Source organism: Diplotaxodon limnothrissa, linkage group LG20, assembly GCF_057381915.1.
Source record: "Diplotaxodon limnothrissa isolate DT_005_m linkage group LG20, D_limnothrissa_male_GT1.1, whole genome shotgun sequence".
In the NCBI taxonomy this organism is placed as follows: Eukaryota; Metazoa; Chordata; class Actinopteri; order Cichliformes; family Cichlidae; genus Diplotaxodon; species Diplotaxodon limnothrissa.
This window is the reverse complement of record NC_140615.1, coordinates 858,182-882,295: the sequence shown is the minus strand read 5'-3', so window position 1 is coordinate 882,295 and position 24,114 is coordinate 858,182. Positions and strand designations below refer to the sequence as shown.

Sequence of the window (24,114 nt, the reverse complement as noted above, 5' to 3'; positions counted from 1 at the left end):
TCCACCAATCAGGGAGGAGAGCAGCTTGCACTGAAGCAGGAGGATGAAGGGATTAATGTCTGGACCGGAGAACAGCTGGATTTGTTGTGGAAACCTGGATCACGGCTGACCAGATTTGGTATGTAAAAGTGTAATAAGCAGATTTCATAATATAGAAATGAATATGACTTATAACAAAATGTCACAAAGACACATGGCGTGCATTACCGCCTGGGATACTGCCTCACTGGAGACATGTTTTCTGTTTCAGATTTAAGTCATGTTAGCCCAGAACTGTACGCAGAATGTAGAAAAATGTTGAGACAATGAAAACTGTGGATTATTGGCCACAAGGACCAAGTTGGAGTAGTGAGCTGTACGCCTCATAAATGATGACTTTCTGCATGTAAACAGAATTCTTCTCTGTTCGCTGCATGAGAGAGAATATTTAAATATCGCTCACATATCTGAGAGACCTGCTCACAGTGTGACTTTTTTCTTGTGTGTTCTGTCCATCAAGACCTCCCACAGCAACATGATTGTAAGGAAAATGAGGATCTGGATGACCCGCAGGTCTGTAGCCAGGAAAGGAACTCCAGTCTGGACCAGCAGAACACAGAAACACTATAAAATAAAACTACAATATAAGACGAGAAACGTCTTATATTGGGATATGAGATTTTGGTCATGTCGCACAGCCCTAGCTAATGTTAGTCTTTAAAAAAAGAATGTACTTCCAGATGTTTCTTTCGGGTGGAGTCTTTATAGTTGAGAGCAGCTCGGTTTCTGGGTCCATTGTATAACTGACGCCACCAACATTACCAAGAGACTTACACTAGAGCTTCTTGTTGCGTGTTTTGTTTGGGTTTCCGGTAATGCGTGAAATCAACAAAATTAGAGAGGGTATAGCCTGACATATGAAACAGGAAAAGACCATCGTGTAATCCATTTATTTAGAAGTAACTGTATTCTAATTATTACCAAATTATCGGTAACTATCGGCGGCACGGTGGTTAGCACTGTTGCCTCACAGCAAGAAAGTCCTGAGTTCAATTCCACCATCAGGCCGGGGTCTTTCTGTGTGGAGTTTGCATGTTCTCACCGTGTTTGCGTGGGTTCTCTCCGGGTACTCCGGCTTCCTCCCACCGTCCAAAGACATGCAGCTTGTGGGGATAGGTTAATTGGATAATCCAAATTGCCACTAGGTGTGAATGTGAGTGTGAATGGTTGTCTGTCCCTATGTGTTAGCCCTGCGACAGACTGGCGACCTGTCCAGGGTGTACCTCACCTTTCGCCCTATAACAGCTGGGATAGGCTCCAGCGCCCCCCGCGACCCTGAAAAGGATAAGCGAATGGATGGATGGATATCGGAATACAGTTACTCATGTTTTGTATTTTAAATGCATAACGCCGGTACATGTATGCCGTTACTCCCTAACACTGCATCTATGTAAACATACTTACGGCCACTTTGTTAACTACACCCGTTCAACTACTCTTTAATCCAAAATGTAATCAGCCAATCAGATGGCAGCAGTCCATGCATTTCAGCATATAGCGATCAGTGACGGTGATTGAAATCACTTTGATCATGGTGTGGGTGTTGGTGCCACATTGGCTGATCTGAGTATTTCAGAAACTGCTGATCTGTTTAAATTTCCAGCACAAACATCTGCATGATTTACAGAGAGTAGTCCAAAAAAGAGAAAATATGCAGTTCCCTTAAAATGACATTGAGTTCTCTGTACTCGGGTCTCCAGAGTTACCAGCTCTCAACCCAACAGAGCATCTTTGGAATGTAGTGGACCATGAGATTTGCATCATATTTATTAGTAAAATGTTAAAAGATTAGCATTAACAGCATATCTTACCTGCCGTCGTAAAATACTTTAAGCTTTCATGATCATATTCAGATCATGCTGCTGTTCATTTGTTTGTTTATTCACAGTGTGTGATGATCACTGGCAGTCACATCTAAAAATCAGACCCCAGACAGCTGTAAGGTTATCAACATCATCCAGTGAACAAATGACTATCAGTGAATGTTTCTGTGGCAACATAAAACGCAAGCTAAATTCTCAATAGGTGACCGTTTTCATCCTTCTTGAGCTTTCTTATCATCACATTAGTCACTATTTTCTTGTGTCCTTTTGTTGAACACGAAGGTCTGGATGATCAGCAGTTCTGTGACCATGAGAGGAGCTCCAGTCTCAACCAGGAGGACCCAGAGCCTCTACAGACTAAAGAGGAACAGGAGGAAATCTCCACCAATCAGGGAGGAGAGCAGCTTGCACTGAAGCAGGAGGATGAAGGGATTAATGTCTGGACCGGAGAACAGCTGGATTTGTTGTGGAAACCTGGATCACGGCTGACCAGATTTGGTATGTAAAAGTGTAATAAGCAGATTTCATAATATAGAAATGAATATGACTTATAACAAAATGTCACAAAGACACATGGCGTGCATTACCGCCTGGGATACTGCCTCACTGGAGACATGTTTTCTGTTTCAGATTTAAGTCATGTTAGCCCAGAACTGTACGCAGAATGTAGAAAAATGTTGAGACAATGAAAACTGTGGATTATTGGCCACAAGGACCAAGTTGGAGTAGTGAGCTGTACGCCTCATAAATGATGACTTTCTGCATGTAAACAGAATTCTTCTCTGTTCGCTGCATGAGAGAGAATATTTAAATATCGCTCACATATCTGAGAGACCTGCTCACAGTGTGACTTTTTTCTTGTGTGTTCTGTCCATCAAGACCTCCCACAGCAACATGATTGTAAGGAAAATGAGGATCTGGATGACCCGCAGGTCTGTAGCCAGGAAAGGAACTCCAGTCTGGACCAGCAGAACACAGAAACACTATAAAATAAAACTACAATATAAGACGAGAAACGTCTTATATTGGGATATGAGATTTTGGTCATGTCGCACAGCCCTAGCTAATGTTAGTCTTTAAAAAAAGAATGTACTTCCAGATGTTTCTTTCGGGTGGAGTCTTTATAGTTGAGAGCAGCTCGGTTTCTGGGTCCATTGTATAACTGACGCCACCAACATTACCAAGAGACTTACACTAGAGCTTCTTGTTGCGTGTTTTGTTTGGGTTTCCGGTAATGCGTGAAATCAACAAAATTAGAGAGGGTATAGCCTGACATATGAAACAGGAAAAGACCATCGTGTAATCCATTTATTTAGAAGTAACTGTATTCTAATTATTACCAAATTATCGGTAACTATCGGCGGCACGGTGGTTAGCACTGTTGCCTCACAGCAAGAAAGTCCTGAGTTCAATTCCACCATCAGGCCGGGGTCTTTCTGTGTGGAGTTTGCATGTTCTCACCGTGTTTGCGTGGGTTCTCTCCGGGTACTCCGGCTTCCTCCCACCGTCCAAAGACATGCAGCTTGTGGGGATAGGTTAATTGGATAATCCAAATTGCCACTAGGTGTGAATGTGAGTGTGAATGGTTGTCTGTCCCTATGTGTTAGCCCTGCGACAGACTGGCGACCTGTCCAGGGTGTACCTCACCTTTCGCCCTATAACAGCTGGGATAGGCTCCAGCGCCCCCCGCGACCCTGAAAAGGATAAGCGAATGGATGGATGGATATCGGAATACAGTTACTCATGTTTTGTATTTTAAATGCATAACGCCGGTACATGTATGCCGTTACTCCCTAACACTGCATCTATGTAAACATACTTACGGCCACTTTGTTAACTACACCCGTTCAACTACTCTTTAATCCAAAATGTAATCAGCCAATCAGATGGCAGCAGTCCATGCATTTCAGCATATAGCGATCAGTGACGGTGATTGAAATCACTTTGATCATGGTGTGGGTGTTGGTGCCACATTGGCTGATCTGAGTATTTCAGAAACTGCTGATCTGTTTAAATTTCCAGCACAAACATCTGCATGATTTACAGAGAGTAGTCCAAAAAAGAGAAAATATGCAGTTCCCTTAAAATGACATTGAGTTCTCTGTACTCGGGTCTCCAGAGTTACCAGCTCTCAACCCAACAGAGCATCTTTGGAATGTAGTGGACCATGAGATTTGCATCATATTTATTAGTAAAATGTTAAAAGATTAGCATTAACAGCATATCTTACCTGCCGTCGTAAAATACTTTAAGCTTTCATGATCATATTCAGATCATGCTGCTGTTCATTTGTTTGTTTATTCACAGTGTGTGATGATCACTGGCAGTCACATCTAAAAATCAGACCCCAGACAGCTGTAAGGTTATCAACATCATCCAGTGAACAAATGACTATCAGTGAATGTTTCTGTGGCAACATAAAACGCAAGCTAAATTCTCAATAGGTGACCGTTTTCATCCTTCTTGAGCTTTCTTATCATCACATTAGTCACTATTTTCTTGTGTCCTTTTGTTGAACACGAAGGTCTGGATGATCAGCAGTTCTGTGACCATGAGAGGAGCTCCAGTCTCAACCAGGAGGACCCAGAGCCTCTACAGACTAAAGAGGAACAGGAGGAAATCTCCACCAATCAGGGAGGAGAGCAGCTTGCACTGAAGCAGGAGGATGAAGGGATTAATGTCTGGACCGGAGAACAGCTGGATTTGTTGTGGAAACCTGGATCACGGCTGACCAGATTTGGTATGTAAAAGTGTAATAAGCAGATTTCATAATATAGAAATGAATATGACTTATAACAAAATGTCACAAAGACACATGGCGTGCATTACCGCCTGGGATACTGCCTCACTGGAGACATGTTTTCTGTTTCAGATTTAAGTCATGTTAGCCCAGAACTGTACGCAGAATGTAGAAAAATGTTGAGACAATGAAAACTGTGGATTATTGGCCACAAGGACCAAGTTGGAGTAGTGAGCTGTACGCCTCATAAATGATGACTTTCTGCATGTAAACAGAATTCTTCTCTGTTCGCTGCATGAGAGAGAATATTTAAATATCGCTCACATATCTGAGAGACCTGCTCACAGTGTGACTTTTTTCTTGTGTGTTCTGTCCATCAAGACCTCCCACAGCAACATGATTGTAAGGAAAATGAGGATCTGGATGACCCGCAGGTCTGTAGCCAGGAAAGGAACTCCAGTCTGGACCAGCAGAACACAGAAACACTATAAAATAAAACTACAATATAAGACGAGAAACGTCTTATATTGGGATATGAGATTTTGGTCATGTCGCACAGCCCTAGCTAATGTTAGTCTTTAAAAAAAGAATGTACTTCCAGATGTTTCTTTCGGGTGGAGTCTTTATAGTTGAGAGCAGCTCGGTTTCTGGGTCCATTGTATAACTGACGCCACCAACATTACCAAGAGACTTACACTAGAGCTTCTTGTTGCGTGTTTTGTTTGGGTTTCCGGTAATGCGTGAAATCAACAAAATTAGAGAGGGTATAGCCTGACATATGAAACAGGAAAAGACCATCGTGTAATCCATTTATTTAGAAGTAACTGTATTCTAATTATTACCAAATTATCGGTAACTATCGGCGGCACGGTGGTTAGCACTGTTGCCTCACAGCAAGAAAGTCCTGAGTTCAATTCCACCATCAGGCCGGGGTCTTTCTGTGTGGAGTTTGCATGTTCTCACCGTGTTTGCGTGGGTTCTCTCCGGGTACTCCGGCTTCCTCCCACCGTCCAAAGACATGCAGCTTGTGGGGATAGGTTAATTGGATAATCCAAATTGCCACTAGGTGTGAATGTGAGTGTGAATGGTTGTCTGTCCCTATGTGTTAGCCCTGCGACAGACTGGCGACCTGTCCAGGGTGTACCTCACCTTTCGCCCTATAACAGCTGGGATAGGCTCCAGCGCCCCCCGCGACCCTGAAAAGGATAAGCGAATGGATGGATGGATATCGGAATACAGTTACTCATGTTTTGTATTTTAAATGCATAACGCCGGTACATGTATGCCGTTACTCCCTAACACTGCATCTATGTAAACATACTTACGGCCACTTTGTTAACTACACCCGTTCAACTACTCTTTAATCCAAAATGTAATCAGCCAATCAGATGGCAGCAGTCCATGCATTTCAGCATATAGCGATCAGTGACGGTGATTGAAATCACTTTGATCATGGTGTGGGTGTTGGTGCCACATTGGCTGATCTGAGTATTTCAGAAACTGCTGATCTGTTTAAATTTCCAGCACAAACATCTGCATGATTTACAGAGAGTAGTCCAAAAAAGAGAAAATATGCAGTTCCCTTAAAATGACATTGAGTTCTCTGTACTCGGGTCTCCAGAGTTACCAGCTCTCAACCCAACAGAGCATCTTTGGAATGTAGTGGACCATGAGATTTGCATCATATTTATTAGTAAAATGTTAAAAGATTAGCATTAACAGCATATCTTACCTGCCGTCGTAAAATACTTTAAGCTTTCATGATCATATTCAGATCATGCTGCTGTTCATTTGTTTGTTTATTCACAGTGTGTGATGATCACTGGCAGTCACATCTAAAAATCAGACCCCAGACAGCTGTAAGGTTATCAACATCATCCAGTGAACAAATGACTATCAGTGAATGTTTCTGTGGCAACATAAAACGCAAGCTAAATTCTCAATAGGTGACCGTTTTCATCCTTCTTGAGCTTTCTTATCATCACATTAGTCACTATTTTCTTGTGTCCTTTTGTTGAACACGAAGGTCTGGATGATCAGCAGTTCTGTGACCATGAGAGGAGCTCCAGTCTCAACCAGGAGGACCCAGAGCCTCTACAGACTAAAGAGGAACAGGAGGAAATCTCCACCAATCAGGGAGGAGAGCAGCTTGCACTGAAGCAGGAGGATGAAGGGATTAATGTCTGGACCGGAGAACAGCTGGATTTGTTGTGGAAACCTGGATCACGGCTGACCAGATTTGGTATGTAAAAGTGTAATAAGCAGATTTCATAATATAGAAATGAATATGACTTATAACAAAATGTCACAAAGACACATGGCGTGCATTACCGCCTGGGATACTGCCTCACTGGAGACATGTTTTCTGTTTCAGATTTAAGTCATGTTAGCCCAGAACTGTACGCAGAATGTAGAAAAATGTTGAGACAATGAAAACTGTGGATTATTGGCCACAAGGACCAAGTTGGAGTAGTGAGCTGTACGCCTCATAAATGATGACTTTCTGCATGTAAACAGAATTCTTCTCTGTTCGCTGCATGAGAGAGAATATTTAAATATCGCTCACATATCTGAGAGACCTGCTCACAGTGTGACTTTTTTCTTGTGTGTTCTGTCCATCAAGACCTCCCACAGCAACATGATTGTAAGGAAAATGAGGATCTGGATGACCCGCAGGTCTGTAGCCAGGAAAGGAACTCCAGTCTGGACCAGCAGAACACAGAAACACTATAAAATAAAACTACAATATAAGACGAGAAACGTCTTATATTGGGATATGAGATTTTGGTCATGTCGCACAGCCCTAGCTAATGTTAGTCTTTAAAAAAAGAATGTACTTCCAGATGTTTCTTTCGGGTGGAGTCTTTATAGTTGAGAGCAGCTCGGTTTCTGGGTCCATTGTATAACTGACGCCACCAACATTACCAAGAGACTTACACTAGAGCTTCTTGTTGCGTGTTTTGTTTGGGTTTCCGGTAATGCGTGAAATCAACAAAATTAGAGAGGGTATAGCCTGACATATGAAACAGGAAAAGACCATCGTGTAATCCATTTATTTAGAAGTAACTGTATTCTAATTATTACCAAATTATCGGTAACTATCGGCGGCACGGTGGTTAGCACTGTTGCCTCACAGCAAGAAAGTCCTGAGTTCAATTCCACCATCAGGCCGGGGTCTTTCTGTGTGGAGTTTGCATGTTCTCACCGTGTTTGCGTGGGTTCTCTCCGGGTACTCCGGCTTCCTCCCACCGTCCAAAGACATGCAGCTTGTGGGGATAGGTTAATTGGATAATCCAAATTGCCACTAGGTGTGAATGTGAGTGTGAATGGTTGTCTGTCCCTATGTGTTAGCCCTGCGACAGACTGGCGACCTGTCCAGGGTGTACCTCACCTTTTGCCCTATAACAGCTGGGATAGGCTCCAGCGCCCCCCGCGACCCTGAAAAGGATAAGCGAATGGATGGATGGATATCGGAATACAGTTACTCATGTTTTGTATTTTAAATGCATAACGCCGGTACATGTATGCCGTTACTCCCTAACACTGCATCTATGTAAACATACTTACGGCCACTTTGTTAACTACACCCGTTCAACTACTCTTTAATCCAAAATGTAATCAGCCAATCAGATGGCAGCAGTCCATGCATTTCAGCATATAGCGATCAGTGACGGTGATTGAAATCACTTTGATCATGGTGTGGGTGTTGGTGCCACATTGGCTGATCTGAGTATTTCAGAAACTGCTGATCTGTTTAAATTTCCAGCACAAACATCTGCATGATTTACAGAGAGTAGTCCAAAAAAGAGAAAATATGCAGTTCCCTTAAAATGACATTGAGTTCTCTGTACTCGGGTCTCCAGAGTTACCAGCTCTCAACCCAACAGAGCATCTTTGGAATGTAGTGGACCATGAGATTTGCATCATATTTATTAGTAAAATGTTAAAAGATTAGCATTAACAGCATATCTTACCTGCCGTCGTAAAATACTTTAAGCTTTCATGATCATATTCAGATCATGCTGCTGTTCATTTGTTTGTTTATTCACAGTGTGTGATGATCACTGGCAGTCACATCTAAAAATCAGACCCCAGACAGCTGTAAGGTTATCAACATCATCCAGTGAACAAATGACTATCAGTGAATGTTTCTGTGGCAACATAAAACGCAAGCTAAATTCTCAATAGGTGACCGTTTTCATCCTTCTTGAGCTTTCTTATCATCACATTAGTCACTATTTTCTTGTGTCCTTTTGTTGAACACGAAGGTCTGGATGATCAGCAGTTCTGTGACCATGAGAGGAGCTCCAGTCTCAACCAGGAGGACCCAGAGCCTCTACAGACTAAAGAGGAACAGGAGGAAATCTCCACCAATCAGGGAGGAGAGCAGCTTGCACTGAAGCAGGAGGATGAAGGGATTAATGTCTGGACCGGAGAACAGCTGGATTTGTTGTGGAAACCTGGATCACGGCTGACCAGATTTGGTATGTAAAAGTGTAATAAGCAGATTTCATAATATAGAAATGAATATGACTTATAACAAAATGTCACAAAGACACATGGCGTGCATTACCGCCTGGGATACTGCCTCACTGGAGACATGTTTTCTGTTTCAGATTTAAGTCATGTTAGCCCAGAACTGTACGCAGAATGTAGAAAAATGTTGAGACAATGAAAACTGTGGATTATTGGCCACAAGGACCAAGTTGGAGTAGTGAGCTGTACGCCTCATAAATGATGACTTTCTGCATGTAAACAGAATTCTTCTCTGTTCGCTGCATGAGAGAGAATATTTAAATATCGCTCACATATCTGAGAGACCTGCTCACAGTGTGACTTTTTTCTTGTGTGTTCTGTCCATCAAGACCTCCCACAGCAACATGATTGTAAGGAAAATGAGGATCTGGATGACCCGCAGGTCTGTAGCCAGGAAAGGAACTCCAGTCTGGACCAGCAGAACACAGAAACACTATAAAATAAAACTACAATATAAGACGAGAAACGTCTTATATTGGGATATGAGATTTTGGTCATGTCGCACAGCCCTAGCTAATGTTAGTCTTTAAAAAAAGAATGTACTTCCAGATGTTTCTTTCGGGTGGAGTCTTTATAGTTGAGAGCAGCTCGGTTTCTGGGTCCATTGTATAACTGACGCCACCAACATTACCAAGAGACTTACACTAGAGCTTCTTGTTGCGTGTTTTGTTTGGGTTTCCGGTAATGCGTGAAATCAACAAAATTAGAGAGGGTATAGCCTGACATATGAAACAGGAAAAGACCATCGTGTAATCCATTTATTTAGAAGTAACTGTATTCTAATTATTACCAAATTATCGGTAACTATCGGCGGCACGGTGGTTAGCACTGTTGCCTCACAGCAAGAAAGTCCTGAGTTCAATTCCACCATCAGGCCGGGGTCTTTCTGTGTGGAGTTTGCATGTTCTCACCGTGTTTGCGTGGGTTCTCTCCGGGTACTCCGGCTTCCTCCCACCGTCCAAAGACATGCAGCTTGTGGGGATAGGTTAATTGGATAATCCAAATTGCCACTAGGTGTGAATGTGAGTGTGAATGGTTGTCTGTCCCTATGTGTTAGCCCTGCGACAGACTGGCGACCTGTCCAGGGTGTACCTCACCTTTCGCCCTATAACAGCTGGGATAGGCTCCAGCGCCCCCCGCGACCCTGAAAAGGATAAGCGAATGGATGGATGGATATCGGAATACAGTTACTCATGTTTTGTATTTTAAATGCATAACGCCGGTACATGTATGCCGTTACTCCCTAACACTGCATCTATGTAAACATACTTACGGCCACTTTGTTAACTACACCCGTAAACTACTCTTTAATCCAAAATGTAATCAGCCAATCAGATGGCAGCAGTCCATGCATTTCAGCATATAGCGATCAGTGACGGTGATTGAAATCACTTTGATCATGGTGTGGGTGTTGGTGCCACATTGGCTGATCTGAGTATTTCAGAAACTGCTGATCTGTTTAAATTTCCAGCACAAACATCTGCATGATTTACAGAGAGTAGTCCAAAAAAGAGAAAATATGCAGTTCCCTTAAAATGACATTGAGTTCTCTGTACTCGGGTCTCCAGAGTTACCAGCTCTCAACCCAACAGAGCATCTTTGGAATGTAGTGGACCATGAGATTTGCATCATATTTATTAGTAAAATGTTAAAAGATTAGCATTAACAGCATATCTTACCTGCCGTCGTAAAATACTTTAAGCTTTCATGATCATATTCAGATCATGCTGCTGTTCATTTGTTTGTTTATTCACAGTGTGTGATGATCACTGGCAGTCACATCTAAAAATCAGACCCCAGACAGCTGTAAGGTTATCAACATCATCCAGTGAACAAATGACTATCAGTGAATGTTTCTGTGGCAACATAAAACGCAAGCTAAATTCTCAATAGGTGACCGTTTTCATCCTTCTTGAGCTTTCTTATCATCACATTAGTCACTATTTTCTTGTGTCCTTTTGTTGAACACGAAGGTCTGGATGATCAGCAGTTCTGTGACCATGAGAGGAGCTCCAGTCTCAACCAGGAGGACCCAGAGCCTCTACAGACTAAAGAGGAACAGGAGGAAATCTCCACCAATCAGGGAGGAGAGCAGCTTGCACTGAAGCAGGAGGATGAAGGGATTAATGTCTGGACCGGAGAACAGCTGGATTTGTTGTGGAAACCTGGATCACGGCTGACCAGATTTGGTATGTAAAAGTGTAATAAGCAGATTTCATAATATAGAAATGAATATGACTTATAACAAAATGTCACAAAGACACATGGCGTGCATTACCGCCTGGGATACTGCCTCACTGGAGACATGTTTTCTGTTTCAGATTTAAGTCATGTTAGCCCAGAACTGTACGCAGAATGTAGAAAAATGTTGAGACAATGAAAACTGTGGATTATTGGCCACAAGGACCAAGTTGGAGTAGTGAGCTGTACGCCTCATAAATGATGACTTTCTGCATGTAAACAGAATTCTTCTCTGTTCGCTGCATGAGAGAGAATATTTAAATATCGCTCACATATCTGAGAGACCTGCTCACAGTGTGACTTTTTTCTTGTGTGTTCTGTCCATCAAGACCTCCCACAGCAACATGATTGTAAGGAAAATGAGGATCTGGATGACCCGCAGGTCTGTAGCCAGGAAAGGAACTCCAGTCTGGACCAGCAGAACACAGATCCTCCACAGACTAAAGAGGAACAGGAGGAAATCTCCACCAATCAGGAAGGAGAGCAGCTTGCACTGAAGCAGGAAACCAAAGGCATCATCATCTGGACCGGGCAGGAGCTGGGCATCATGTGGAACCCTGAAGTAAAGTTGCACAGAATAGGTATGCAAAACTTTAATAGATAGATTCAGTTTTGTATTAAGAAATCTAACTCATGTTGGGTCCTAATCAGACCTCCAATATACTTTATAGAGGCACATGAAGAATTTAAAGACCGACTGCAATAAGGAAACTGACGTAATATTCTAAGAGCCAAAATGTCTAGCCCTCCCAGTGTCGCCCCTGTCAGGACTGTCTTATGTTGAAAATAATTGAGTACAAGAGAGAGGAAGACACCCTACAATGAGTTGAAACGTCAGCTTGTTATTTATTCCTCCATATTCATATTTGTCATTCATATGGTCACTTTGTTTGTCCCTCCAAATTGCAGTCGTCACTCCTTCGCCTGTGCTTCGCCCCTGCACCTGCAGGCACACTTACAGTGAATATCAAATTTAATAACAGGAAATTAACTAGGCATGTACTTTTCTTTCTTTTTTTGGCCACATTTTTCAAGTGACCTATATTTGACAACAGCATATAAAAAAATAAAACAAAAAAAAGAACTTTAAATTATGTTTTTGGTGTGCCATCTCAATGTTTTCAGTGGCCCCCATATGGCCACCCATATGAAAAAATTCTGGAGCCGCCCCTGTACATTATGACTGAGTACATCCACTAAACCTTTTGTGGATAACATAACAATCCCCATGAGGACTGAACGATCAATTTAAAAATAAAATATATCGATTTGAAACTAAGCTTTTAGCAAACCACACAACACTATGATAGGTGTGTCCTTGTGCCATGTGTTTCTGGGTCTTTCTTCTTCTTTCCCTTTGGATTCCAGCACAAGGCCTGTGTAGTGATGTTATTGGTGGACTTCCTGATTGTGTGGCCAATCCAGCACCACTTTCTCTCAGAACTGTATTGCTATTGGTTTCTGGTTTGTACTTGTCCACAGTTTGTAATCCTCTCTGGCCACTGGATACGGAGGATTTGTTTTAAGCAGCTGCTGATGAATGTCTGCAACATACAAAGCGCTGTCTTTGCTTCATGTTTACGAGCTATAGAGAAGTATAGGTGTGACCCTGATTTTAAAAATGCTCAGCTTCAGAATCAGAATACTTTATTCATCCCGAGGGAAATTAGGGTTACAGCAGGCAGCACGCTAATGGCGCATGCGCACTTACAAAGGAACCTTCTGACCAACTTTACACAAACATCACATTGGGCAGACATGGACATTATGGACAATGCTGGGCATCCTCTGCACACGGCCATTAACAACCAGAAGAGTCTGTTCAGTGACAGGTTGCTTCTCCCAAAGACAAGAACTAACAGACTTAAAAACTCCTTTGTCCCACACGCCATCAGACTGTTTAACTCCTCCCTGGAGGGGAGAGGGAGGGGAAACAGGAGGACAAAGGAGGGGGGAACAACTAAGCTGTAGTGCCTCTTCACCTCACTGTGCAATACCTTTTGTGCAATACTTTTGTAAATAGTCAACGGTGCAATAGACTCAATACTTGAAATGTGCAATTCACTTGTATTTTTATTTTTATTCCTATTTATTCTATTTATCCCCTTCGTATATTTTATTTATATTGTCTCTGTATTTATATATATGTGTGTGTGTGTGTGTGTGTGTGTGTGTGTGTGTGTGTGTGTGTGTGTGTGTGTATATATATATATATATATATATATATATATATATATAATATTCTGTAACTCTGTAACTTCTGTCGGTGCTGTGCTTTTTTGGAAATCGAATTTCCCAGAGGAACCCACCCGAGGGATTAATAAAGTTCTATCTAATCTAATCTAATCTAACATGTCAGAAAGGTAGGCTGATAGGAAAAAACAACGAAAATACACTACATGAGGTAAGAGGAGGAGAAAAAAAACTCCACTCAGACTGAGCTCCTAGTGGGAGAACAGTTTGATAACAGAAAAAACACCTCAGCACAAAAGCACATGACTATCAATACACCATAGAAACACAAGACAAGCAACAGGGGCGGGTAAAGGGTAAGAGAGAGCCGGTGTAGACAGCGCATCCGGTCCTGCAGCATCTGTGCTGGTCCAGTTGACTGCTATCTTCCCCGGTAGGGCACAAGCATCGAAGGCGTTGGAAAGGGAGAGGGGATGAGTGAGTGCTTATCAGTGTAAGTGTGTGTGTCTGCGTGTCCATAGTTTAGTTGAGACAGTGTCCTTCGGCCTATCAGGCTAAGTAAACAGTCCTCCAGCCAATCCAGGTGTCCTTGCATGGGATGGGAAGAATAGCCGTAACACAGCTTGGTGAAATTTCTGACCTCTTGAGTTTCAAACATTTTTTAAAATGATGTTGTTTATTTTTTCTTACTTTTTTTTACACTAAATTTACTAACCCAAGGTGTTATTCACCCCTACTGAGATTTTCAAAGGTCGTCAGCTCAATTCTCCTGCTTTTGTTGTGCAAACCACCCATTATCTTTGAGGCCTGGCACGTTTACTCAGAGTAGCTCAGATCCAAGGCAGGCCAAACCTCTGTGTTACAACCTTCAGAAATGCCTGCCGTATCTATACAAAATATCCCACACATTGACTGACCTGCAAATGTGTAAGACACATTCACAATATATGGAAACACAAGTCTGTTTTATTTATAAAAAATTGTGTGAAAACAGAATGAAAAGTTGCTAATACAATGACATGAGTGACATGTGTGATCTCCCCAGCGTTGCATGTTCTCTCCTTTGCCTGTTCATGTAAAAATAGCAAAACATAAAAAATTAATTCTGTCCCTCAGTTCCAGGTTGGTTCATCTCTTCATCTTTCTGCCTTTTGTCTTAGGTTACTCTCCCACACAGTCTGTCTGTCTGTGTCATAGTCTGTTTGCAGCATTCAGCAATGCAGTTCCTTGACTCTCACCAGAGATCTTCCATTGTGACTGTGTATGTGAGGGAGTGGCATTGCATTACTTCAGCACAGTGCTGTGCATAAAAGCAGACAGCCCAGGCTGGAGAATCATTTCTTCTTCGCATTTCTGACAAGGCACATCAGGATGGCCTCTGTATCACTGCCTCACAGGAAGAACATCTGCGCGCAACAGGCGCGCATCCATTTCCTTGCTTCAGGAAATGGATGAAGCAGACTCTGATGGAGGAGAGGTTTCATTTGTCCAGCAGGCCACTGATACCTCCTCAGAAGAATCTAAAAAGGAGACGGAACAAGAACCCAACATGCCTCCATGGAAGAGGCACCGTGGTACTGGGAAGCCCAGTCTGAGCCACACGGCAAAAGACGGCACTGTGTGGGTAGAGGAGGACATTGGAATGCCCAGTGCAGTAGCAAATCGCTCGTGCTTCACTCGTGCTGGACCCACAGAGTCTGCTAAGGTCTGTCATTGCCATAGTACGTAGGGCTGCTCAATTAATCGAATTTTAATCACGATTACGATCTGGGCTTTCAACGATCATTAAAAATGACTGAGCCGATTATTAGCCCCTCCCTAATTTATCCGCGACACCTTAAAGGCCGGTCCGTGAAAATATTGTCGGGCATAAACTGGTCCGTGGCGCAAAAAAGGTTGGAGACCGCTGATTAAGAGGACCCGAGGGAAGCTCGGAAAGCTAAGCAGAAGTTATTTGGAGAGTGACTGCCGTTGGTTGAAAAGAGAGTTTAAAAAAAAACAAACTTCAGTGGTGTTGCACACTATTTTATATTATTTTTTTAAAGTCATTGTTAACCCTTTAAAGCCGGTCAGAGCAGCACGCTCCGTTTTGCGTAACTATTTTTAAATCCCTGTAGAACCTGAACCGTGTAAGCTAGCGCAATAATTTGTTTTGCATATGAAACCGGAGGAGTTGTACTTACATCTGATGCCATCAGCTTGTCCTCGGTCACGGTTTCGTTCCACATATAGCTTTGCAAAAATTGCATAAAAAGCGCTTGCAGGAACAAAAACATAATATTCCAGAAACACGCTTTGCCGTTCCTATCAGCTGTTCGTAACACTTCCCACAGTGAAATGATGCACATGCTGTTTTCTTTGCAAATTTGCATCATAGGATTGTTTTTTGTTTTTCCTGCAGTATATAAAAATTGCTGTATCTCCAAAATAAAACTATGAAGACACTCAAAATAAATTTCCTGTGGTGGGAAACTATTTTTTGCAACTTTATTGTATTTAAAGTTTTGAGGGATAAGCCCCTTAAATTTCTCCAAGTAGAAATATACAGTGGGGCAAAAAAGTATTTAGTCAGCCACCGACTGTGCAAGTTCCCCCACTTAAAATGATGACAGAGGTCAGTAATTTGCACCAGAGGTACACTTCAACTGTGAGAGACAGAATGTGAAAAAAAAATCCATGAATTCACATGGTAGGATTTGTAAAGAATTTCTTCGTAAATTAGGGTGGAAAATAAGTATTTGGTCACCTCAAACAAGGAAAATCTCTGGCTCTCACAGACCTGTAACGTCTTCTGTAAGAAGCTTTTCCGTCCCCCACTCGTTACCTGTATGAATGGCACCTGTTTGAACTCATCATCTGTATAAAAGACACCTGTCCACAGCCTCAAACAGTCAGACTCCAAACGCCGCCATGGCCAAGACCAAAGAGCTTTCGAAGGACACCAGGAAAAGTATTGTAGACTTGCACCAGACTGGGAAGAGTGAATCTACAATAGGCAAGCAGCTTGGTGTGAAAAAAATCAACTGTGGGAGCAATCATCAGAAAATGGAAGACATACAAGACCACTGATAATCTCCCTCGATCTGGGGCTCCACGCAAGATCTCATCCCGTGGGGTCAAAATGATCATGAGAACGGTGAGCAAAGATCCCAGAACCACACGGGGGGACCTGGTGAATGACCTGCAGAGAGCTGGGACCAAAGTAACAAAGGTCACCATCAGTAACACACTACAACGGCAGGGAATCAAATCCCGCAGTGCCAGACGTGTTCCGCTGCTGAAGCCAGTGCATGTCCAGGCCCGTCTGAAGTTTGCCAGAGAGCACATGGATGATACAGCAGAGGATTGGGAGAATGTCATGTGGTCAGATGAAACCAAAGTAGAACTTTTTGGTATAAACTCAACTCGTCGTGTTTGGAGGAAGAAGAATACTGAGTTGCATCCCAAGAACACCATACCTACTGTGAAGCATGGGGGTGGAAACATCATGCTATGGGGCTGTTTTTCTGCCAAGGGGACAGGACGACTGATCCGTGTTAAGGACAGAATGAATGGGGCCATGTATCGTGAGATTTTGAGCCAAAACCTCCTTCCATCAGTGAGAACTTTGAAGATGAAACGAGGCTGGGTCTTCCAACATGACAATGATCCAAAACACACCGCCCGGGCAACAAAGGAGTGGCTCCGTAAGAAGCATTTGAAAGTCCTGGAGTGGCCTAGCCAGTCTCCAGACCTCAACCCCATAGAAAATCTGTGGCGGAAGTTGAAAGTCCGTGTTGCTCGGCGACAGCCCCAAAACATCACTGCTCTCGAGAAGATCTGCATGGAGGAATGGGCCAAAATACCAGCTACTGTGTGTGCAAACCTGGTAGAGACCTATAGTAAACGTTTGACCTCTGTTAATGCCAACAAAGGTTATGTTACAAAGTATTGAGTTGTATTTTTGTTATTGACCAAATACTTATTTTCCACCCTGATTTACCAATAAATTCTTTACAAATCCTACCATGTGGATTCATGGATTTTTTTTTCACATTCTGTCTCTCACAGTTGAAGTGTACCTCTGGTGCAAATTACTGACCTCTGTCATCATTTTAGGTGGGGGAACTTGCACGATTGGTGGCTGACTAAATACTTTTTTGCCCCACTGTATTTGTGTGGGCTGAGATTTTACTTTCAAAGAAAACACAGTAATGATCAGATAAGCCCACATCAGACACAGTAATGTTTGAAATGCTCAGGCTCTTGGAGATCAGTAGGTCAAGAGTGTGTCCTCTATTATGTGTGGCCTCTGTTACATGCTGAGTCAGCCCAAAGTTGCCCAGAGTGTTACTCAGGTCTTTAGTCCCTTTGTCCTGAGGGTTGTCCACATGGATGTTAAAATCCCCAACAATAATTACACAGTCGAAATCAACACAGATCACAGACAGCAGTTCACTGAGGTCATTAAAAAAGTCTGTGCAGTATTTGGGAGGCCTGTAAACATTAAGAAACACAACTTTGGACGGGGCCTTCAGCTGTAAAGCCACATATTCAAAAGACTGAAAACTTCCAGGAGATAGCTGCTTACATTGAAATGATTCATTAAATAAGACAGCAACCCCTCCTCCTCTCCTGCTCACCCTGGCCTCACTGATAAAACTGTAGTTAGGAGGGGTCGTCTCGATGAGAACAGCTCCACTAAGCGAGTCATGGACTAAAGTAAAACAGTATGTTGGATGTGCCATGCAATGCTCAATTACATGGGTGGGAACTAGTGTGTTAGCGCAGTTAGCTCGTTAACGTGTTGGCCGTCTAGCCCCATGCACGGGGCGATCGGTGGTAGCTCGTTAACGGAGATTTGCCGTGTTGTGGCGTTAAGGTCATTTCAACGAGATTAACCTGAAAGCACTAGTGGGAACACAACGACTATGACTGCACATTTACGCCGACATCATCCTAGTGCAAAGACAAAAACAACAAGCATGCTACTAACTATAGCCGAGTCATTTAGACAGCTGTTAGCACATGATTCTCCTTATGGGGACCTGATATGTTTAATATGCTGCTGAGAATATAGCCCAGAAGAAGCGGATAGTATAGCTTTTATTTTGGAAAGAGACATTTCTCTGTAATAAACTCTCTTTTCCAAAGATGAGTGATTCCTCAATCAGATACAGGGCTCGCAAAATCGCTAGCCCGACATCCTGGGGCTAGCAATTTTTTCAGTCGGGCTACCAAAATCTATCTCTGCCCTGCCCGTCGGGCTATTGTAGGAAGGAAAAATATATGTCAATGCTTTTGCATTCTTTCAGAAATGTAGCTGGGTAATTATGTCATTGGCATCGGTGAGCCACTGTCAATATGTGACATATTGAAATCCCGTTTGAATTTGCGCTTGTTTTTTTGCTTTCACTTTGCAATTTTACAGGTCACCAGAGAACTTCAATCTATACATCTAAAAACCACAGACCAGGCGAGAAATTTGGGTGTAGTGATGGATGCAGACCTAAACTTAGAAAAACACATTAAGACAATAACAAAATCAGCTTACTATCACCTCAAGAATATTTCAAGGATAAAAGATCTGATGTCTCAACAGGACCTGGAAAAACTAGTCCATGCATTCATCTTTAGTAGGCTTGATTACTGTAACAGCATCTTTACAGGTCTACCTAAAAAATCAGTCAGACAACTACAGCTCATTCAGAACTCTGCTGCTCGAGTCCTCACTAAGACCAAAAAAGTGGACCACATCAGTCCAGCTCTGAGGTCTTTACACTGGCTGCCTGTCCGTCAGAGGATAGACTTTAAAGTTCTGATGCTGGCCTATAAAGCTCTGAATGGTTTAGGACCAAAATACATCAGTGACCTCCTAACCCAGTATGAACCTTCCAGATCCCTCAGGTCATCTGGATCCGGTCTTTTATCAGTTCTCAGAGTCAGAACCAGACACGGAGAAGCTGCATTCAGCTTTTATGCTCCTTATATCTGGAACAAACTCCCAGAAAGCCTCAGATCAGCTGAAACACTCAGTTTATTTAAATCCAGGTTGAAGACTCACCTGTTCTCAGCTGCATTTGAATAAAGCACCAAATCCACACTTTTAAGCTTAAATTTCAAAACTTACACTAACTACTGATCTTATCTATTTCTGATTTTATCTGTCTTGATTTTATATACTGTTTTGTTTGTTTGTTAATTAGTTAAGCTTAAATTTCAAAACTTACATTAACTACTGATTTTATCTACTGTTCTGATTTTATCTGTTTTGATTTTATATACTGTTTTGTTTGTTTGTTTGTTTGTTAAGTGGGATTAGAGCTCTGGGTAGCTCCCCAGCTGGGTCTAGACTGGGTCTAGAGAGTATTTTAAATTCGGGGAATTTAAAACAGAAAGTAGCTCGTCCACATAAGGACTGGTAGCTCCCCTTACGATAAGGGTTCAGATCGCGCGAACAGGTGTGGGATTAGAGCTCTGGGTAGCTCCCCAACTGGGTCTAGACTGGGTCTAGAGAGTACTTTAAATTCAGGGAATTTAAAATAGAAAGTAGCTCGTCCACAGAAGGACTGGTAGCTCCCCTTACGATAAGGGTTCAGATCGCGCGAACAGGTGTGAAATGTGTGTGTTTAGTTAGTTTGTTTGTTTGCTTGTTTTAATCAATTTTAAATCATGCTTTTTATTTGTTTTTGTTTCTAATGTCTCTGTAAAGCACTTTGAATCACCTTGTTGTTGAATTGTGCTATACAAATAAATTTGCCTTGCCTTGCCTTGCCTTGCCTTGCTTACCTTCAGGGTCATACGTCACATGAAAACCAAAATAATTCCAAACGCCAGATCTGAATGAGGGTGGGGGAGGTTCATGTTGCAAGGAGAGCTTAACTTCTGTCTTGCTAGCTTGCCCTGCGCTCTTCATTCTGACTATGCTGTCTGTGTTGAGCGCTCAGTGGATCTGCGTTCGACTACTCCGCCTAGGCTGCACTGTCGAGCGCAGATCCACTGAGCGCTCCACACAGACAGCATAGTCAGAAGGAAGAGCACAGGGCAAGCTAGCGAGACAGAAGTTAAGCTCTCCTTGCAACAGGCAAATTGACCCTCATTCAGATCTGGCGTTTGGAATTATTTTGGTTTTCATGTGACGTATGACCCTGAAGGTAAGCGAGTCATGGACTAAAGTAAAACAGTATGTTGGATGTGCCACGCAATGCTCAATTACATGGGTGTGAACTAGTGTGTTAGCGCAGTTAGCTCGTTAACGTGTTGGCCGTCTAGCCCCATGCACGGAGCGATCGGCGGTAGCTCGTTAACGGAGATTTGCCGTGTTGTGGCGTTAAGGTCATTTGAACGAGATTAACCTGAAAGCACTAGTGGGAACACAACGAATATGACTGCACATTTACACCGACATCATCCTAGTGCAAAGACAAAAACAACAAGCATGCTACTAACTTTAGCCGAGTCATTTAGACAGCTGTTAGCACATGATTCTCCTTATGCTGCTGAGAATATAGCCCAGAAGAAGCGGATAGTATAGCTTTTATTTTGGAAAGAGCCATTTCTCTGTAATAAACTCTCTTTTCCAAAGATGAGTGATTCCTCACCAATTCCTCTGACATCGTCTTATTAATCGTTAGCTTACTATGCAAACATGACAAGTGAAATCTCCCGCAGCTTAAACATGTGAGAGGTTGATCGCGCAGAGAATCGCTGAGCTTATGTGAGTGCGCGTGTAAAAGCATTTCAGTTCTGCTGAGCCAAATAAGACAGGTCAGGGTGAAGAAGTGACAGCCAAATAAAAGCTTACCACAAAACGGAGAAGTTATGACAAATCAGACTATAAGGCAAAAAGAAAGTGCAGCTTTATGGTTTCATGGACAAAATAATTTCTGTGGCTGCAATATGACGAGCTATATAACCAGGGCTGCACATAAGTGGTCCACAGGTGCGCATTCGCTGTCAAAATAAAAAACGCGCACAAGGGTTAGGGTTAAATTTAAAAACTGTACTTTTGAGTTAAAATATATATTTATAATTTTAATAAATGACAAATTAAAAAGGCATGAACATTTTTTTTTGTATCGAAAAAATATCGAACCGTGACACCAAAGTATCGAACCGAACCGAACCGTGAATTTTGTGTATCGTTGCACCCCTAATATATATATATTGGGGGTGCTAGTAGGTGTTAGGTTCAGGGAATTTACGCAAATTTGCACGGGGTTAGTAAATCTAGTGGTAGGGACTTGCACCAAGAAAAAAGTCAGTATTTCTAGTGTTAACCATAATGTAAACCAACAAGAGGCCACCAGACAGGAAAACATACAAAGAGACTTTAAGAGAATGCTAACTGCCCCAACAGTACTGACCTAAGCCTAATCTTAAAAGTAGAGAGGGTATCTGTCTTCCGAATCCAAATTGGCAGCTGTTTTCACAGAAGAGGGACCTGAAAGGTGAAGGTTCTACCTGCCATTCTCCCCAACTTTCAGGTAATGAATGGTTAATCTAAAAAATAAACAAAAAAATACTGCAGTGAGTGTCCTGTAAAGTTTTTAACTAATTTTAAATAAACTTTTAAATGTTTTGTGCACTTTGATTAAAAATTTTCAGGGATACGACTTTGTTTTGTTTGATTATATATCGTCTTTATTTTCTCATCGTAGATGGTCTGTTTATATTATTTGTAGAGTTTGTAAATGAGCAGCCAAAATGGTTTTCACTGAGTCAGCAAAACTGTTTCTCCCCACAACATGATTTTCATTGGTATATCTAAGCAACATGCTTACCATGTGGAGATTTGCTAATGGTTAAGGCAAAAAATGTATGCTTTTTGATCTGTCCCTTCAGATTTTCCACAACATGACTGTAAGGATGTGGAGGGGCTCACAAATCAGCAGGTCTGTAACCAGGAGAAGAACTCCAGTTTAGGCCAGGAGGATCCTTCACAGATTAAAGGGGAACAGGAGGAACTCAGTACCACTGAAGAGGAAAAACCGCTTGTACTAATGCAGGAGACTGCAAATTTTCCATCTCGTGAAAAAAGTGACCACAGTGAATCAGAACCATGCTGTGACCAGTGCCTTTCTCACAACTCTTCTGACACAGATGAGGATGAAAGCAAGGATGGTAACTCACACAGAAATAAGTCGGAGCAAATCGTATCAGGCTTGTCAGTTCAAAATTCCAAGACAGCTAAGTTATGTAGAACCTGTGGGAAAAGATTTATTTGGAAGTCAGACTTAACTAAACACATGCGAATTCACACAGGCGAGAAGCCACATTGCTGTAGTAGTTGTGGGAAAAGATTTACTAGGAAGAGTCACTTGAATATGCACATGCAAATTCACACAGGTGATAAGCCACATTGCTGTAGCACCTGTGGGAAAAGATTTACTAGGAAGAGTCACTTGAAGAGACACATGCAAATTCACACAGGTGATAAGCCACATTGCTGTAGTAGTTGTGGGAAAAGATTTCATGTAAAATCAAATTTGAAAACACACATGCGAATTCACACAGGCGAGAAGCCACATTGCTGTAGTAGTTGTGGGAAAAGATTTACTGTGAAGGGTCATTTGAATATGCACATGCGAATTCACACAGGCGAGAAGCCACATTGCTGTAGTAGTTGTGGGAAAAGATTTCATGTAAAATCTAATTTGAATATGCACATGCGAATTCACACAGGCGAGAAGCCACATTGCTGTAGCACCTGTGGGAAAAGATTTACTAGGAAGAGTCACTTGAATATACACATGCGAATTCACACAGGTGAGAAGCCACATTGCTGTAGCACCTGTGGGAAAAGATTTACTAGGAAGAGTCACTTGAATATGCACATGCGAATTCACACAGGTGAGAAGCCACATTCTGTATTACTTTAGTACAGTTGAAAATGCATTTCGGAAACCATCCTACATGCTAAGTTTCATTCTTAGAAAATGGTGATGGCAGATCACATAAACAGTGTTTGGATCATTTAAAAATGAGCATTCGGGAAAAAAAACTTCATTTTGAAAAGGTTTTCAGAAGCTCAGTTTCTTTTTTCACACATGGACAAGAAAAAGTGTTTGTCTCGCAACATGAAATGTTTGCACCTTTATCACATTTTCTGACATCATTTTTTATTGTTTATGGGCTTTGTCTTTACTGAAGTTTCTTCATTTTCTTTGGCATGGCCTCAACAGTGCTTGAGATATTTTTGGGTCTTGACATAAAAGAACTATTTCTCAGAATCACACTTGGAAATATCAGTTTAAAAAAACTACCCGTGTACATGCGGTAGCCTTTATTGAAATCAGTTTTTTCTCTGAAGTTCACAGTTTGAAGGTGTTTAAAGCATGAGACAGTTTACTAACTGTACACTGTTCGCTAACTTGCACACTGCCAGAACTCCTGTTGGGATTTTGTTTTTGTTTTTAATGAATTTATACACTAGATTGACATTAATGGGAAGTGCTTTGTAGATGGAAAGGGAATATTTTAGGGAATGACAATGTTAGGCGGTTGATTCAAGTTCTCGTATTGTTTGTGACCCATATACTTAGGTCATTTATTATTCATATT

The 24,114-nt window shown here is 42.0% G+C and overlaps 1 protein-coding gene across 1 annotated transcript in view; it reads left to right on the top strand.

Annotated features, from left to right (window-relative positions):
- The window catches only part of LOC146610162 (uncharacterized), a 57,628-nt gene extending 34,155 nt beyond the window's left edge, over positions 1-23,473 (top strand). Inside the window, exons 2-6 of the mRNA XM_085344944.1 lie at positions 8,871-9,086; positions 11,112-11,327; positions 11,709-11,960; positions 22,396-23,370; positions 23,433-23,473. Coding sequence (XP_085201070.1) covers positions 8,871-9,086; positions 11,112-11,327; positions 11,709-11,960; positions 22,396-23,370; positions 23,433-23,473 — 1,700 coding nt within the window. The remainder of the gene's footprint in view (positions 1-8,870; positions 9,087-11,111; positions 11,328-11,708; positions 11,961-22,395; positions 23,371-23,432) is intronic.
- Positions 23,474-24,114: the final 641 nt, after the last annotated feature.